At 45.5% G+C, this 18,765-nt stretch overlaps 2 protein-coding genes across 3 annotated transcripts in view; one reads left to right on the forward strand and one right to left on the reverse strand.

The window, feature by feature from the left end:
- The window catches only part of CYFIP1 (cytoplasmic FMR1 interacting protein 1), a 67,896-nt gene extending 50,869 nt beyond the window's left edge, over positions 1-17,027 (reverse strand). For both annotated transcript variants that reach the window (XM_089916961.1, XM_089916962.1), the window contains exons 1-11: positions 17,004-17,027; positions 16,272-16,389; positions 16,108-16,197; positions 14,760-14,837; positions 14,490-14,591; positions 13,462-13,643; positions 9,058-9,154; positions 8,829-8,957; positions 5,516-5,620; positions 3,083-3,174; positions 430-547 (exon numbers count right to left, since the gene is read on the reverse strand). In XM_089916961.1, the coding sequence (XP_089773087.1) occupies positions 430-547; positions 3,083-3,174; positions 5,516-5,620; positions 8,829-8,957; positions 9,058-9,154; positions 13,462-13,643; positions 14,490-14,591; positions 14,760-14,837; positions 16,108-16,197; positions 16,272-16,388 (1,110 nt within the window). In that variant the 5' untranslated portion in view covers position 16,389; positions 17,004-17,027. The remainder of the gene's footprint in view (positions 1-429; positions 548-3,082; positions 3,175-5,515; positions 5,621-8,828; positions 8,958-9,057; positions 9,155-13,461; positions 13,644-14,489; positions 14,592-14,759; positions 14,838-16,107; positions 16,198-16,271; positions 16,390-17,003) is intronic.
- Positions 10,842-15,760, forward strand: LOC111183322 (uncharacterized). Its single transcript, XM_022590509.3, has 2 exons — positions 10,842-11,109; positions 13,026-15,760. The coding sequence occupies exons 1-2, from the start codon at positions 11,031-11,033 to the stop codon at positions 13,439-13,441; spliced, it is 495 nt and encodes a 164-aa protein (XP_022446217.1). The 5' UTR covers positions 10,842-11,030; the 3' UTR covers positions 13,442-15,760.
- Positions 17,028-18,765: the final 1,738 nt, after the last annotated feature.

An 18,765-nucleotide genomic window follows, 5' to 3' on the forward strand; every position in this document is an offset into this window, starting at 1 on the left:
TGGGCACTCGACGCATCTGCCCACCGACTCGGAGGCTCCTGCACTTTCTCCCTCTAGACATGAAAGGGGCGCAAGTCAGAACCACCCCTTCTGTTCCTGACGTCCTCCACTCTCCCCACCCCTCTCCTAGCAGCTTGGAACCATGGAACTACGCTAGGAAATACACTTAATTCATGGTCTCACCTCAGTCCTCAGCCCCGTGTTAACGTTTTTCTGAAAAAAGAAGATGCTTTCTTGTACAGCTGAACAGATCCAAACAGACTCCATTATACTTGCCCTGCCTCATCCATTATTATCAGTGCTTTTTAAGCACACAGTGCTAAACTACGTTTCTCAAAGCGATCAATGGTAGTATTTGGGCGCAGAGAATACAAGGGCCACACCAGACCCCATGTCCCCAGGTGCGCTTTGCAGGCAGAGGCCACTCACCTCACTGTTGCTATAGCGCGCCAGCTCCGAGATGAAGCGCATGTGGTCCTCCCGGATCTGTACCATCTGCTCGCAGATGTTGTACTGTGGGCTGCTGCTGGAGGACGTGCACGTCCATCTGGTGGTAAAGGGGAAGCATGCGTTACCTGACAGGCGACTGGCTGAGGGCACATGCACAGCAGGCCCACCTACCACCCCGGGAGCCCCGCTGCAGCCAAGAGGTAGAGGTGCAGAGGAAACGTGGAATTCTCCGCATGGAAACAGAGCCAGGCCTGCCTCATCTCCCTGTGTCAGGGCTGCGTCCTACCTTCTCATGTCTGTATTCTGGAAAAGGAACCGTAATTTCTCCTTAATCGGCAAACTACTTTCCACAAAGCTGAGAGGTGTTGCTGAATTCAGGACACTGCAACACCCTTGCAGGGCCCCTTGACAGATTACTGCAGAGTAGGCAGGAACTAATATTTCCTTATTACTCACATATGAAAACATAGCTATAGTACAAAACAAGTCAGCCAAGGACTCAGGGACAAAAGTTATCCTTAATTAGAGAGTTGAAACTTGGAAATTAGACAGTGTTGATAGAGCTAACTACGCGCACAACACACCATTTCAGCAGCAAACCGATACAGTCAATGTGGTGGAAAAATGTGTATCAAGAATTAAATCTGGGCTTCCCTGGTGGCGCAGTGGTTGGGAGTCCGCCTGCCGATGAGGGGGACGCGGGTTCGTGCCCCAGTCCAGGAGGATCCCACATGCCGTGGAGCGGCTGGGCCCGTGAGCCGTGGCCGCTGGGCCTGCGCGTCCGGAGCCTGTGCTCCGCAACGAGAGAGGCCACAGCAGTGAGAGGCCCGCGTACCGCAAAAAAAAAAAAAAAAAAAAAATTAAATCTGTTGGACTTCTTGGGCAGAAAGCATGGGCCTTGCTTTGGGCTCAGAGCGGTTCCCTTGGTTCCCTCACACTCAGCATCAACTCACACCACGTTTTAACAAGTTGGTCCCCTTTGCTAGAAGGAAAGGATTCAGATTACGAGTTTTCAAGGTGATCAGTACACTATCTCAAGCAGCATCACTTTTTAACTTTCTGATTTTACTACAGGATTACGTGATTACGGCATGAGCAAAGGCAGCTCCCTGAGTGTGGAGTAAGCACACAAGGCCCAGGCCGTCTGCCAGGGTCCACCTTAAACACACTGGCCTCCCCTGCAGGCCCCAGACAGCATGTCCACCTCAGGAGAGGCATGGAGCCCAGAGCCCGATGCCAACATCTGCCCACTCTGCGCCCACCCCCTGTGGCCAGATAAAGGTGCTACGCCACTGGGCTGAGCTCTTGGAGCTGATTGTTGCACGCTCAGGCACCTGCCTTGGTGGCTGTGAAACACAGCATCTAATTGGTAATAATGGCCATCGACTTACAACAGAGCATATTAAAAATAAAGAAAGTATGCAAAACTCCTTGTTTCCTGATTCTCTTACTGATTTTACAATTACGTATGATCTGGATCTGTGTTTGTTAGGGTAGGAGGTGAGTTGTACATTGTTAACTTAAACTCAGGCATTTCCATTTATACCATGGAAATCAGCACACCCTCCAAATGAGAGCTCAAGTTGATGATGAAGTGAAGAGAGATTAGTGAATGTAATTTATAGGAAGGTGATCACATATCAGATTTAATGGCAGATGTGTTAGGAAACAAGCTGGCACAGAGGCTGGCAAACTACATACAATGTGGGCCCAATGCGAGCACCTTTTGCATGGCCATAGAGCCATACAAAATGGTTTTTACAGTTTTAAAGAGTCGTTTAAAAACAACAACAACAAAAAAGAGTATGTGACACATGTGGCCAGAAAGGCCTAACGTGTTTACAATTTGGTCTTCACAGAAAAAGACTGTTTACCTTTGAGTAGCCAGATTGAGGTGCAACTATATTTTTCAAAATCATGGCTGAATGGAGACCACGTGTTTGGCAAAAGTCAACTAAAGCATCCTATGAAACTCAAGTGGATATGTGGAAGCTACAATAAAAAGTACTATGTATTTATTATCATTTCTAACTGTAAGCTGCAGGTGCTTTACGACAGGGATTGGCCATCTTTCTCAGGACAGGTCCAGAAAGCAAATGCTTTAGGATTTGGGGGCTACACGGTCTCTGTCACACATCAGCCATAGAGCCATCATCTTAAAAAAAACTCTTTAAAACTGTAAAGACCATTCTCAACCACAGAGACCTTGGGCCTGGCCTGGTTGGGCCCTTGGGTGATAGCTCTGTACCCTCTGTAAGTTACACGTGAATATCCAGCCGCTCCCCAGCAGGCTGCTGTTAAGCTTTTATAAGCACCCAGAGCATTTGGTTATACTTCCGTACTTGTGGCCAGCACTAACAGAACTCTTTGGGATGATGGAAAAGTTCTATATCTGTGCTGACCAAAACTATTAAAATATTTGAAATGTGGCTATCCCACTAAGGAAATAAATTGCATTTGTAAATGAATTTAAATGTAAACATCCACTCATGGAAAAGGCTACCATATCACGCATTTGGTTCCACGTGGTTGAAAATGTCAAAGGTGGCATCTCTGCATAGACAAGTGGAGTGTTAGGAACCACAGTGAGAACACTGCAGAATGCTCTAACTGGACAGCTCACTCTGCCTACCGAGATTTATTTTCCTCATAGTGGGCGCTGGTCTTGATATATCTTGCCAGTTCTATTTGCATGTCCCCAAACAGCGGAACCACCTGGAGCTGCTGTATTCAAAGAATAAAAAATAACCCAGGGTCATTAAATATGTTTAGTCACCAAATACAATCGCAAGAAGAATGAATAATGCTAATAATTACTGTGGGTTGAATGCTATCTCTGCAAATCACTTACTGCAAAAAAGTTGTAAACAACTTCTACGTTTACTTTAAGAAGAACAAAATAAAAGTTAAAAACTAACTCTCATAAAACCAATTCAAATATTAAAATTAGGGCTTCCCTGGTGGCACAGTGGTTGAGAGTCCGCCTGCCAATGCAGGGGACACAGGTTCGTGTCCCGGTCCGGGAGGATTCCACATGCCGCAGAGCGGCTGGGCCCGTGAGCCATGGCCGCTGAGCCTGTGCGTCCGGAGTCTGTGCTCCCCAATGGGAGAGACCACAACAGTGAGAGGCCCGCGTACCGCAAAAAAAAAAAAAAAAAAAATTAAAATTAACCTACCTTGTTGGTAGATCCACGGTCATTAAAAAGAAGAAAAAAATCAACTGTATTTCTATATACTAGGAACTATTAGAAAACAAAAATCTAGAGAAAAAAATTACAATAGCATCAAAAAATAAAAAGTATATATTATTAAATCTAACAAAATATGTGCAAGACTTCTAGACAAAAACAATACCAAGAATTCTAGAGAAATTTTTAAAATTCTAAGGGAATACAGAAATACATTAGGTTCATGTATATTGGAAGACACAGTATTTTAAAAATATCAATTCTCCCTAAATTGATCTATAGATTCAACGGAATCACAAACAATATTCCAAGAGGAAAAATGGTTTATGGGTTTTCTGTATGTATATGTGTGTGTATGTGTAAATCAGCAAGTCAATTCTAAAACGTATTTCAAAAGATGGAGAGACAATACTCAAGACAATTGTGAAGAACATAACTTAAAGACTGGTAAGTAGAACTGCTGGAAACCTACAGCAACTAAAGCCAGCATGGCCCTGGAACGCAGGTGCAGACCAGTGGGGCAGAGCAGAGAACTTAAGGCAGAGTCACACACATACAGACACCTGCTTTATGACACAGGTGACTCCTCAGAGCAATGGAGGGGAAACGGTCTTTGCAATAATTGGACAGAGTCAACTGGATATCTAGAACAAGAAAAAAAAAATCCAAAAATGTCAAGCCCCTACCTCACAGCATACACATGGCCAGTTCCAGGGACATTATAGATCTAGATGGAAAAGAAATGGTGATGCTTCTAGAAGGTATCACAAAAGAAAATTCTCGAGAGCCTGCTTTATCAAAGATTTCTTAAAGTGGACATCAAAGATTGATATATTGGACCACATTAAAATTAAGAACCTCAGGGCTTCCCTGGTGGCGCAGTGGTTGAGAGTCCGCCTGCCGATGCAGGGAACACGGGTTCGTGCCCCGGTCCGGAAAGATCCCACATGCCACAGAGCGGCTGGGCCCGTGAGCCATGGCCGCTGAGCCTGCACGTCCGGAGCCTGTGCTCCGCAACGGGAGAGGCCACAACAGTGAGAGGCCCGCGTACCAAAAAAAAAAAAAATTAAGAACCTCAGTTCACCAAAGACTCTTCAAGAAAATGAAAAAAAAGAGCCACATAGGGGAAATGCATGTATTTTAGAACACATGTATCTGACAAAGGACACATACCCAGAATACATAAAGAACTACAAATCAACAGGGGAAAAAAAGAATGAGAGACTTGAAAGGACACTTCACAAAGAGAACACACAAAAGACTAATAATACCGTGAAAAGCCATCAGGGAAACATCAAGTAAACCACAAGGAAACAGTAGCCAATAAAATCACAAGGACACCGCTAGTGGTGATGCAAGTCAGCACAGCCATGTGGGAGAGTTGTGAGGCTGTATCTACTACACTGAAAATGTTCATTCTATTGGATGAATACCCCATCCACCACTGGGTATTCATCCAACAGAAATGTGCATAGATGTGCACGAATCAGAGCAGCACTGTTCGGACAAGCCAAAATCCAGAAACAATCTCATGTTCATCATGACAGAATGGATAAATAAACTGCAGTTTAGTCATAAAATGCAGTGCTATACCACAATGAAAATGTAAAAACTACAGTTGCAGGCTCCCACAGGGATGATCTGACAAAGTGAATGGGGGCAGCCAGACACAAAAGAGTACACATGCCACCATTCCGTTAGACAAGGTTCAAATCCAGGCAAATCCGGTATAGGGTAGGAGACAGTCTACCTCCACCTACCCACCCACCTGCCACCACTGCATTTCCCAGCACAGAACAAAGCCACAGAGGTTGACCTCCTAAAGCTCAAACTGCATACACTTCAATAAAAAGGTTTACCTAGAAACTGTAACTCACCTTGAAGTACTTGTCGATTTTGGATAAGTTTATTCTTTTCTTGGCATCTAGTTTATAAATGTTGCTGACACTCCCATCCATCAGGTACAGACCAAACCCCATGACCTGCAAATCACAAAATGGCACATAAAGCTCAGACCTGCAAGTTTAATTACCCATAAACACTTATACTGCTACAGTTCACAACTTAGAAATGACTATTCTTCTTTCAAAAAGCACTTTTTTAAAAAATTTAAGTATAGCTGACCTACAACACTATGTTAGTTTCAGGAGCACAACATAGTGATTTGATATTTCTACACATTAAAAATGATCACTATGATAAGTCTAGTTACCATGTGTCACCACACAAAGATATTACAATATTAATGACTATATTTCCAACGGAGTACATTTCATCCTAGTGACTTACTTTGTAGCTGGAAGTCTATACCTCTTAGTCTCACCTATTTCATTCACCACCACCCCCCAATAACCCCACTAGGAAACTCCTGTTTGTTCTCTGTATCTATGAGTCTGTTTCTATTTTATGTTTGTTCATTTGTTTTGTTTTTTAGATTCCACATATAAGTGAAATCATATGGTATTTGTCTTTCTCTGTCTGACTTATTTCACTTAGCCTAATACCCTCTAGGTCCATTCATGTTATCCCAAATGGCAAGATTTCATTCTTTTTTTAGGGCTGAATAGTACTCCATTATATATATATATATATATATATATATATATATATATATATATATATATATAATTTATTTATATAAAATCTTCCTATGCATCTATCAATGTTACACTTTGGTTGCTTTTGTGTCTTGACTATTGTTAACAATGCTGCTGCAATGAACACTGGTGTGCATATATCTTTTTCTTTTCTTCACATAAACATCCACAAGTGGAATTGCTGGATCCTATGGTAATTGTAGAAGAACCAGCATACTGTTTTCTAGTGGCTGCAGCAATTTACATTCCCACCAGGGTTCACCAGGGATCCCTTTTCTCCACATCCTCGCCAGCACTTTGTCTTCTTTGGAAAAAATGTCTTCTTTGGAAAAAATGCCAATTTAGATCCTCTGCCCATTTTTAAACTGAATTTTTTTTTTGATATCGAGTTGTACAAGTTCTTCGTATATCTTGGATATTAACGCTTTACTGAATATACTGTTTGCAAATGTCTTCTCCATTCAGTAGGTGACCTTTTCATTTGACAGTTTCCTTCACTGTGCAAAAGCTTTTTAGTTTGATGTAGTCCCATTTGTTTGCACCTTTGTTTCCCTTTCCTGAGGATACAGATCCAAAATATATGTTTTCTTCTAGGAGTTTTATGGTTTCAGGTCTTAACATTTATATCTTTAACCCATTTTGAGTTTATTTTTGTATATGGTGTGAGAGAGTAGTCCAGGCTGATCCTTTTGCAAGTAACCGTCCAGTTTTACCAACACCACTTATTGAAGAGGCTGTCTTTTCCCTGTCACGTGTTCTTGCCTCCTTTGTCATGGATTAAGTGCCCATTTAAGTGTGGGTTTATTTCTGAGCTCTCTGTTCCACTGATCTATGTGTCTGTTTTTGTGCCATACCTTCCTGTTTTGATTACTGTAGCTTTGTGGTATAGTTTGAAATCAGGGAATGTGACACCTCCAGTTTTGTTCTTCTTTCTCAAGATTTGTTTTGACAATTTGGGGTCTTTTTGGTTTCCATACAAATGATAGAATTATTTGTTCTAGTTCTGTGAAAAATGTCATTGGTATTTTGTTAGGGGTTGCACCGAAACTGTAGATTGCCTTGGGTAGTATGGTCATTTTAACAATGTTAATTTTTCCAAACCCCAAAACACAACAGATATTTCCATCTGCCATTTTATTGTTTCCTGGGTTTTTTCTTTAGAGTTCCTTTTTGTCCCTTTCTTCTTTTGCTCTCTTCCCTCGTGATTTGATGACTATCTTTAGTTTTATGTTTAGATTCCTTTCTCTTTTTTGTGTATTTATTATAAATTTTTTTAAATAAATTTTTGATTGTGGTCATTATGAGGTTAATATATAGCCATATATATATATATATATATATGATTACTTTAAGTTATGATCTCAAGTTCAGACTCATTCTAATAACCCTGCATTTTTACTCCCCACCAACGCATAATGTTTCTGACATCATATTTTACATCTTTTTGTTTTGTGTATCCCTTAACTACTTATTGTGAATATAGATGATTTTACTACTTTTGTCTTTTAACCTTGCTACTAGCTTTGTAAGTAGTTGATCTACTACCTTTACTGTATATTTGTCTTTATCAATGAGATTTTTCTTTTTGTAATTTTAATATTTCTAGTTTTGGTAAAAAGCATTTTTAAAAGTCCCTCAGATATTAATAGCTATCCCTTCACATGAAGCTATTTTATGTCATTTCTTGTGTCCCCTTCCAGGTGTATACATCAGCTCCACTTCTCATCAAGCACAAGGCAATACTAAATGTGGATTTCCCTAAGCACTTATGACCAGGAGGCTCTTGCACCAGGTAGGTGCAAACAGAATGTTTCCACTGCCACAAAGCACTCCACTGGACAGTGTCCTCTCGCTCTGATCCCTCCATGCTGCTCTCCAGCAGGGAAGAAGTATTGGAGACGGGTCCACTTGCACGGAGGGCTTTGGGTCAGCAGGACACCCAGAACAGGGTCCCCCAGAGCTGCCCTCCATGAAGGTAGAGAGCAGAGTGAAGAGAATGGCAGAAGCATCTTCTCAGAGTTACTCAGTTTTCCTGGGTCTCTCCCATGTACAAGTTATTAAACTTTTGTTTGAAAAAAAAAAAAAAAACCGCCTTCTCATCTTCCCAGTGAGAAACGTCATTGAAAACCTCCCCAATTTGAAAAAGAATAATGAGAAATACGGTAAATGGCATGTTTCTTGACCAACAAAAGTCTACTATAATCATGGTGACACAGTATACTAAATTTCTAGGAATTACATCCTTACCACGTAGAATCTGGTATAACCTCTGCTACAAGCTTTATACTGAGAAAGGCCCTTGACCAGGAACTTCTCACCCACGAGCACCTTCTCCAGGGATGGGCATGTGATCTACCTGGCACTGGGGTCAAGCTTGGAACACACTCACGGGAATGCATCAAGGACTTGTAGGGCAAACTGCATGTAGGGTGGAGGGTGCTATATATGCGTGTGCGCGCGCACACACACACACACACACACACAAGCATGAGAGAAAAGGTTGGCCAAACGACCATAAAGTGCAGCCTATTCACGAAAGCAGGGCTGCCCCCATCTCATGGTGCTGTTGGCAGCCTACCCTCAACACACGTACTTTGAGAAGCATGTGTTTCTCACTGGGCGTCAAGTACATCCTGTTCTCATAGCAGTCCACACACAGATTCACAATGTCTGCTAAGAGCTCTTCATAGCCAGAAATCACTTCGAGCTGCTGCTGCAGAGACTGAAACACAGAGTGAGACATCTGTGTCACTGACTGCTCTCCGGCCCTCAGCCCCCCAGTGATGCACCCCATCAGCCAGAGCGGCAAGAGTGTGAATTACTTGTGTGATCTTGTTGTGGTTGGCCAGGAACATGGACAGATTCTGTGATTCCTGGATGGACTGTGGATCTGCCATTTTACGTAAAAACTGAGCAGCCCTATGAAAAGGGGAAAAAAAAAGGGTTAATCAACCAACATGCTTAATGACTTTAAAGAAAAACAGCGTGGGAATATCAAAATTATTTTACCCTCGCTACAGTTATCTGTAGAAATGTGCATCTTAGATGCCGGTTACAATTTCAGCCTTCTCCAGCTTCTCCCCTGAACTCCAGGTAAGTCTCTTTGCAACCTGGATAGCTCATGACCCTACTGTCCATAGCTGATGGACTTCCTCAGAGATGTGGCAGCACTTCTCACAGGCCTTCCTGAAGGACACCTATACACGGGCCTCTCCCCTGGGCTCCCTGTCCCCAGGTGTGAGAAAGGATGACACTCCCTCTGCTGAGTGACAAAGATGGCCAACACTGTTTAGGTTCTCTGCTGGGAAACTTTTGGGCAGCCAAACCTCCCAACAGTCAGGGACCACACCATGCATAGTTCTGGTGCCAAAGGTCTGAGACAGAATCCTGATTCCACCACCAATTTGCAGCTCCATCTTGGACAAACCTAAAGATCCGGTACCAAGTCTAACATGAGGGCTGGGTTTTCCCACACCACCAAGCAATTCTCTAGCACCAGTTGCCAGTGGTGTCACAATTCTGACACTGCCTGAAGATAGCATCAGACCCCACAGGTTAAGAGCTCAGTCCCACAAGACTGCCACGTCATCCCCCCACTTCAGACACCCGCTGGAGGTCCACGTTGTCACTGTGCTCCTGGCCAACCAGGTACAGATTGGCAGTCCCAACAACCCCTTCTTTGGGTTCGATTAATTTGTTAGAGCAGCTCACAGAACTGAGAAGACATTTTATATACTAGATTAACAATTCATTATGAAAGGATATAACTCAGAACAGCCAAATGGAAGAGATACATATGGGGACGGGAGGGGGGGGCTTCCATGCCCTCTCCAAGCACCACTCCCCCCGAAACCTCCACATGTTCACCAACCTGGAAGCTCTCCGAACCCTGTCCTTTGGGGTTTTTATGGAGGATTCCTCACATAAACATGCTTGGTTAGATCACTGGACATTGGCAATGGATTCAACCTCTAACCCCTCTCTCCTCCCTGAGATCAGGAGGGTAGGTCTGAAAGTTCCAACCCTGTAGTTACAGGGTTAATTCTGCTGATGACCAGCCCCCATCCTTAGGGTAACTAGAGGCTTTCCAAAGTCACCACATTTACATAACAAAAGAAACTCTCTTGATTTTATCATGGGAAATTCTAAGGGTTTTAGGAGTTCAGTGTCAGAAATGGGGATGAATACATATTTCTTATTATAAATCAATATCACACCTCCTGACTCTCACTTACCATATCTGTGAAAAACAATAGCTATACGACCTACCCAATGGGGCTGACAAGGGAACGGTGGACACAGAAGGACCTGTACGCTGAGGTCCAACAAATCCTGTGCAACACAGGCTGAGTCTCTAGTTTTTGCAAAGAGGGTGAAAGCACATATGAGGATTCTGCACACCTAGGGCTTCCCCAAAAAAGTTTAGCGGAAGCTGCCCACATAAGGACCTGTTGTGCAACCTAGAACCTCTGGGGTTTTACTAAAGAAAAGCTTTCATGGCAAAGACTGGTAACCTACCCCAACTGTCATTTCCTTCCCTTTCCTTCCCTTCCCTTCCATTCCCTTTATTCAGAATAAACCCTGAATTTCTGTGGTGCAGTAATGTGCCTCATTCTCATCTCCACGCTGTGACCAACTGCTGAGCCATGAGATGTAATGCAAAACTTTGTAAGGCACTTGAAAGTTTACTTATAAGGAATATTGTAGGCCCTTCAATGATCCTTCCTTCCTGCTGACTGGAATACAGAGATGACAGCTAGAGCTCAAGCAGCCATCTTGGGCCACAAGGCAACAAATGAAGACAGCAGGAGCTCTGGTTCCTCAACACTATGGAACCCCGTCAGCTGCAGACCACCTACGTCAGAACTTTTCAGGTGAGAAATAATCTGCAATCTTGCTTACTTCTTAAGTTTTAAAAAATTATATACAGTGAAACAATATTAACTGATATGTTTACATTCTTTTTTAAAGTGTTCACTTTACTGTATTGATTTGAGTGGGTGTTGAAGCTGCAGGAGTGGAAACTAAGGAAGGGACCAAGAATACCTGCTTTTATTTTCCTTAAGCCTCACCATGACTATATGGGTTATCTGGCATTTACACTCAGGAAAGGTTGTAACTACCAGCTGGGTGCACATAAAATGTGTTCTGAGTGTTGAGTGTAGGAGTGTGAGGGCTAGGGAGAAGTGGAGGTTATTGTCTGGGAAAGTAAACCAACCAACAGGGGATACCAAACATAGGTCACAGGAAGAGGCTGCTGGAAGGGTGAGGGGTGCCCAGGCCCTCTTCTGTGCTTAGGGGAGCCTAAGGGGTAGCAAACACGCTGGGCAACTTCTGAATGGGGTGCCCGGGGGCCTTCCACAGAGCAGCCGTATCTTTCAACTATTTTCCAGACTGGGCTTTGAAATAAAGGTGCTGCTGCTAAGAGAGAGAGGGAGAAAAGAAACCTTTTTAAAATTTAAAACCACTGGGGCTGTCCACCTCCCCATTTCCCTGATAGAGTCAGGAAGGCTGAGAAAGCTGCTCCAAATCACCCGACAAGTGATTTGTGCCATTAGGAGCAGAAGTTGTTCTCCTGAGCTGGGAAGTTCAGAAGCCCCGACACTCCACCAAGAGTCACACGCACTTGGAATCCCACAAAACTGGCATCAAATGAAGACAACTCCAGACTTTCCTACCGGAGCGGAGTTAACAGGACAATTCAAAAGATTTTGTCGTTCTGAAGATCTAGGCTTCCGTGCAGAGCTAACTCTAGGTGATGAATGGAACGCCTGGACTTATTTCACACGAATGAGGCTTAAAGTCTGGGAGATCTAGCTCAACTTCCAGTGCCATCCCCTCCTCAAATCTGTTTCATGCCTCATCTCAAGTCGACTTCATTTTAAAGACACAGCAATAGGTGCACGATTTTAAGTACGTGTTGGGGTTCAGGGTAGGCCGCCCCCAAACATGCCACTGTGGCATACTGAATTATTCAGAATTGAAGTTACTTAAGAAACAGCCACAGCAGGGCATTCTGACCTCCTCTGTGCCCCTGAAAGCAGGAAACAAACCTCCCACATGAAAGGTCCCCTCCCTGCACCAGGAGGTCGGGAGGCATCGTCATCACAAGAGACGGGGCGTTCAAGGCTGAGAAGGCCGTGTGAGCTAACCTTCCAACCTCCTCACTCACTGGCCACCCCAACTCAAACTTCTTTGTCTTGTCAATTCTTCACAAATATTTTTTCTTTGTTTCAAAGGTATAAACGCTGGGAATTCCCTGGCAGTCCGGTGGCACTCCCACTACAGGGGGCTCGGGTTCCATCCCTGGTCGGGGAACTAAGATCCCACACGCTGCCAGGTGTGGCCAAAAAAAAAACAAAAACAAAAGGTATAAACACTGCCTCCTTTGGTCACTTCTTTGGGTCTCATATCTTGGGACCCCCATACTCATGAAATGAAATTATATTTGTTTTTCTCCTATTAATCACTGTTTTCTTAAAGGCGGTACTCAGGCAAGAACCTAGAAGGGCAGAGGAAAAATTCTTTTTCTTCCCTTACAAATGAAACCACAGCCTATTCAGACACAAAATAAAATCTCTTCTAATTTAATTTTATAGCTAAGATTCCTTGTCTAGCAAAGGAAACAGAAGTCAGCATCTCATTCCAGCCAACATGTTTTAACAGTCCCAGGCAGACTTTCTAGAGAGTCAGTTAGAGGACAGCAGCTCGGCTCTACCTGCCACCAACACACTCAGTGTCGCAGCTGCAGCGCCGAGCCGTGCCCACCTTTTCCAATTCTCTTCTCCAGAAGCTGTCCACATTCGAAAAGAAAACCGCTCTGGAGGACAACTGGTCTGGGGAGCCCTGTGGGTGCCGGGGCCAGCTGTGCCCACTGTGGTGACGGTGCCCACCTGCCGGGGATGCCCACCACCCAGCCAGCGACGAGCAGCGGCGGCCCCAGCAGGCGTGGAGCCTCCAGCCCCTTGGACAAGACGCTCAGCGCGTCAGCGCCCACGCACCACCGCCCCCATACAGGTTCAGAGCACAGCACTGCTGTCTGGGCTGAGAGCCCAGGGCCCGCCCCCGCCCCCGCCCTGCCCCCAAAGCCTACAAGAACGCCTCGCAGCGCTGGCGGTCCGCCCAGGAGAACACTTCCGCGGGACGAGGCTGGCCCTTGTGGGCACTGCACCCCACACGCGAGTGCGCTCGGGAACCCGGCCCTGAGTCCCAGGCGCGCTCATCACCTCTTGTAGGCTGAGTGGTCATTCTTCACGCTGCACTTCATGTTCTTCAGCTCGTCCAGCACGGCAAACATGTTGATGAACTTGCCCAGGGTGATCAGGTAGGCTTCAGACACGAAGTCCTTCCTTCTCTCCGCGTGACACAGGCGCCTCACCTCCCCACAAAAACGCTCGATGGCGTTTCTCTGTGCAGAGGAAGCAGGGGCAGAAACGTGGCTTTCAGGGACGGGCCAACCCCAAGCCCAGCTCCAAGCACAGGGTCCAGAGTCACGTTACTCGCTGATGAAACACCCAACCAGGGGTGCATGTTTACAGCTTGGGTAAAGAGACATGTTTCTAGAAAGTGATTTCCACGAGCCTTTGCTCTGTAACAATCATCATCAACTTTGCACTTTGCCAACTATGTCCCCAAAGTAAAAGAATTTTGTTGATTATTCCAGCAAAGCTACTGAGCAAAATGCTCCAATAGAATGTCTGTAAAGCAGACTGCTTTAGCTTTTAGAGTTGAAAAAGGGGGTGGGAGGATTTCCACTTGACAATTTTTAAGACAAAAATTCATCACCTAAGAAGTTCTATCTTCTCCCTCTGCTAAAGGATTCTATAATAAAAACTTTCACACATTTCTAAACTATGTCTTTAAAAAAGCCAGCAAGTCCCTCCCTGTGGCCACTCTGCTTAACCCAAGGGCCAGAAGGAGCCAAGGCCAGGGCGAAGCCCACCAGAGTGGACAGTGGGGAGAAAACACCCCAAAACCAGATGAATCGAAAGTGTAAGCCTGTAAGCGTACTGACAGAAAGCAGTCTTCCTGCAGGAACTACAAATTCACTCTCGAGGGGAGAAGAGAAGTGAAACCCAGAAGCAGCATTTATTCTGAAAGGGCCAGTAACGCTTTGGACTGTCTAAGGCTTAGTTCCCTTTGGTCTCAGAGCTATTGTGATTGCTTGAATTTGCAGGCACTTTGTTTAGTTAGTAGATGGTGCCACCATCTCATTCCTCTGCTCTAAACCCCTAGGATTATGTCACTGCTTTACCTGGAAGTACATAAAATTCATCAGTTTTGTGACCTCAGGCTCAAGGACCTCCACGGTTTTCTCATAAATTTCCACTCTGTTAGGCTGTTCGTTACATTTCACCTGGGAGAAAACAAACATGACATACAGAGGCTTCAACCCTGAGAGGATGTGGGGAGTGCGCTGGGATGGAGCAGGCCAGAGGTGGGGCGGGGTCTGACTGGGCGGGGACGACTGGAAAGGATGAGGGCGTGGCCAGTGGGGGGGTGGGGTCTGGCTGGGATGGGGCACCTGCGGGATGGCCCGAGAGCAGCTCCTCCAGGTGTACAGCATGACGGCATACTCTTGGCCTTCCTCCAGCATCTCGTTCTGCAAGGGTACACGGGGCAAATCAAAGGCAAGCAAAACAATCATAAAAAAGGAGATGCCAAATCGCCAGCAGCTAGAGCCATAAACCATGGTGACCATGGTGGAGAGGCCAGGAGGACCCTCCCTTTGAGGGACAGAAAAGCACCAGGACCTGTGTGCCAAGAGACAGCTGCTAAGGTACTGGTGACACTGCAGACGACCCCAAACACCCCCATGGCTTCTGCAGGCTGAAGAGGGGTATCAGCGACATGCAGCCACCTCTGCCCAGGGGCAGCACAGCCCAGGGCACCTGCCGTAGCCGCCACACCTCAGCTCCACTCAGCCCCAAGCCACCTACTGGCAGTGCAGATCTGAAGCTGGGGACATGGGAAGCGTGCAGTGCAGCTGAACACACACGGGGTCCTCACAGCCGCTCCAGCAAGCCACACAGAGCCTCCTGGCCCCGAAGGAAGACTAACACACTCTGCTGTCCCCAGGGCGGGGAGGGAAAGCACTTAAAATCCAGGGAGAGTATCCATGGGAAGAGGACTGCCATCATTTCAAAACTGCTTTCGTGTCTACTCCTTCTTTCACGTTATTTCCTTTGGTAAAAATGGCAAAAATTGCACAGATGTCCTTGAAAAATGTTGACTACAGTTTGGTAATGTTTTTAAGATGCTTTAAAATGCTCACAACCTTTGACCTAGTAACTTCACTTCTACAAATCTAGCCAGTGAGAATAATGATGTATTTAGGAAGATGTTCATCACAGCATTTTTTACTAGAAGAAATGAAGGCAAACTAAGTAAACATAGTTAAATTTTGCAAATTAGTTAAAATTTGCAAAAATAGTTAAATTTTGAACACTTAAAAAATGGACTAGACAGCCATTAAAAATTACTTCATCTGGTGCGTTTTAATGACATGTTAAAATGTTCATGAAATCATTAAAATACATAATTATAATAACAATGCAATTCATTTATGCAATCTAAATCCCATATGGGTGTGTACCTGGTATGCTTGAGTACAAGTATAAAAGAGGGAGAATGGGTTCCCTCAAAATGCTGACAAAGGTTTTCTCTGGGCCACAGAAGCCAGGTTTTCAGAAAGAGCATATATTGTCCTTATAATTTAAAAAAAAAAAAAAAAAAAGGTGCTTTAAAAAAACATAAAACACGTCATTCACTTTCTTCTCTTCTTCCTCACTATGTATCCTATCAGGATAATACCAAAGTGACATTTGCTATTCAGACATGCCATCCCCCCAGAGGAAACTGTGCAGAGTTACCATGCTAGAATGGACGGTCGCTTGTTCAATGTATCTTGCAATGCCAGTGACAAATGCATTTCTGTCTTCAAAATTAGTGTTGAAATTTGGCTGCAAGAAAGAAGAAAACCATCAAGCGGAGGTCAGCACACAGGCCACGCATCCCACGGCTGCCCAGCACCCACCTGGTAGAGCAGTGAGGATGGCGGGGGCTCGATGCAGGGTTGCTGGTCGGGCAGAGGCAGCTCTTCCAACAGGTCCACGTTGGACAGCGCATCCTCCAGCGTCACCTGGGCTGCCATCCTGCCCTAGGACAAAACACAGAGTCCCCCCAGGCCATGAGGAAGGGCAGGGGCACCCTGCCAATCCTTCCAGGGTGGGGTGCTTAGCACCCTGCTCCCCTGTGCCCTCTCCTCAGGGAGCTGGGGATGGTGGAGGGGTCTCGGCCCATCCCTGGGGTCTGGCATCTCTCTCTAGGCTCACCAGCAGGGGAGTCACAACACAGCCTCTGCTGGTCGTGGAGTAGGGCGCATGGGCCAAAACACGTGCCATCACCCCCTGCCACCTTACCACCTCAGGGCCACCATCCTGGAGGGCTCTCCGTGAGGGACTGGCAACCCCTCACTGAGCTGGAGGTGGGAACAGCTCCTCCAGTACCATGTCTGCCTCCAGGGGCCGATGGTGCTTCCCTGCCAGTGGCGCTTCCCAGGTGCGTCCTCCAAGCAGGGCCACACAATAGGGACAGAGATGGATGAGGCCAGAGCCCTGCCTCCAGGAATACAGGGCAGCCTGCAGGGCCCACTGAGGTGAGGGCCGGCGGCCAAGGGGAGGAAATAGGGAAGGACTATTGGCAGAGGCCTGAGAGCCTGGACTCTGCAGCTGCCAGAAAGAAGCACAGCAACAGAGATGGACTTCACCTGCCACGGCTACGACAGCTCCAGGAGAGAGGAGTCCGCTCACTCCAGCTTGCCTCCGCTGAGTGCTGCTGTGACCCTGGACAGGACTCAGGGATGAGCTCTGACTCCAGACGGGCACACCAAGCAGCTCCGCCCCTGGCAGGATCCTGGGGTAGCTCTGACCTCAGACAGGTTGCGTGGGGCAGCTACATGGGAAGCTACGTTCATTCTGAGATGGAAAGAGCAGCAAGCGGGCTGGACAAGAACACTGAAGGAAGAAGCACCCAGTTGCTCCACCTATAGCAACTGGGCCCCAGGCAAGGCATGGGCGTGGAAGTGTACGGCAGGGCAGGCTTCCAAAGCCCGGGCATACTGGTTAGAGGACCAACAAGGGAACCCCAGGCCCCTGGAAAGCCCCAAGGCCAGTGTGGAGAGGAAGAAGCTTGGAAGAGCAAGCCCCCAAAGTTGCTCATGAATGTCAGGCCCACCCCCAAGCTGCGTGTATCTGATCCTGACACCCCAAGCCCTGAGACCACGGCCAGGTCCCAGACAGCCACAGGAGGCACACACAGGCCAAATCCAATGGCACGGCTGAGGCTCCAAAGAACTGACACGGAACCATAACCCATAGAGGGCAGGTCAGAACTGCACCTAAATCAAACAAGGTTGTTTGCCTCGTTTGGAAATGGAAATGGAAACACCGACATTTTCCTAGGATTTAAACAAGACCCAGAGTCTCATACTATAATATCCAAAATGTCCAGCTGCAATCCAAACTACTCAGCAAAGAACCAGTAGTGTCTTAACCCCTGTTGGAAAAGATGAGCAACAGATACCAATACCAAAATAAGAGATGCTACAACTATCTACCAGACTTAAAGCACCTACTATAAAAATGCTCTAAACAAACATAGCACTCCTGAACTGAACAAAAAAACTGAAAGACAGCAAATAAATAAATAAAGATATAAAGAACCAAATGGAAATTCAGAACTAAAAAATACAATACTGAAATTTTAAAAACTCCCCATATGAGCTTAAAAGCAGAGGAAAGATTCAGTGAATTTGAAGACAGAGCAATGGAAATGATCTAATCTGAATGACAGAGAGAAAAAAGACTGAAAAGAATGAAGAGCTTTTAGGACCTTTGGGACAAGAGAAAAAGTCTAACAGTCTCATCAGAGTGCAAGAAAGGGAGCAAAGTGGGCATGGCTGGAAAAACAGCTGAAAACATGACTGAAAACTTTGCAAATGTGGCAAAACTTTGATCTGCAGATTCAAGAAGCTCAACAGACCCCAAACAAGATAAACTAAAGAAATCCCTACCCAGACACATCACAGTCACACTGCTGAAAAATAGACAATGAAAAAAATATCTTAAAAAGAGCCCGAGAAAAGTGGCTCATGACCTAGAGACCACGTTCAACCTCTCCCCAGAAACCAGGGGGACCTAAAGAAGTAGAAGACACTTTTTAGATTGAAAAAGAAGTGTCATGAAAATGAAATAAGGACATTATCAGATGAAGGAAAATCAAAAGGATTCATAGACAGCAGGTGAACATAAGTTCAGAAGGAAATGATACCAGAAGGAAACTTGGGACATAAAAAGCAAAAGCAAGAGAAAGGGTAAACAGTGAGTAAACAGAGTAGACAGCTTCCTCTAGAGGTCTTTAAAAGATGTTTGGTGGCTGAAAGCAAAAATGAAAATATTGTCTGATGGAGTATTCAGTGTATAGAAACGTAGTATATAAGAGAACTATGGGGCTTCCCTGGTGGCACAGTG

Source organism: Delphinapterus leucas, chromosome 8, assembly GCF_059928025.1.
Source record: "Delphinapterus leucas isolate spDelLeu-1000000601 "Yukka" chromosome 8, BTC_Dleu_Yukka2, whole genome shotgun sequence".
In the NCBI taxonomy this organism is placed as follows: domain Eukaryota; kingdom Metazoa; phylum Chordata; class Mammalia; order Artiodactyla; family Monodontidae; genus Delphinapterus; species Delphinapterus leucas.

Coding starts and splice junctions, on each gene's coding strand:
- LOC111183322 (XM_022590509.3), top strand. CDS start 11,031: ATGAAGACAGCAGGAGCTCTGGTTCCTCAACACTATGGAACCCCGTCA. Junction 11,110..13,025: donor CCTACGTCAGAACTTTTCAG/GTGAGAAATAAT, acceptor TCTCTTCTCCAG/AAGCTGTCCACATTCGAAAA.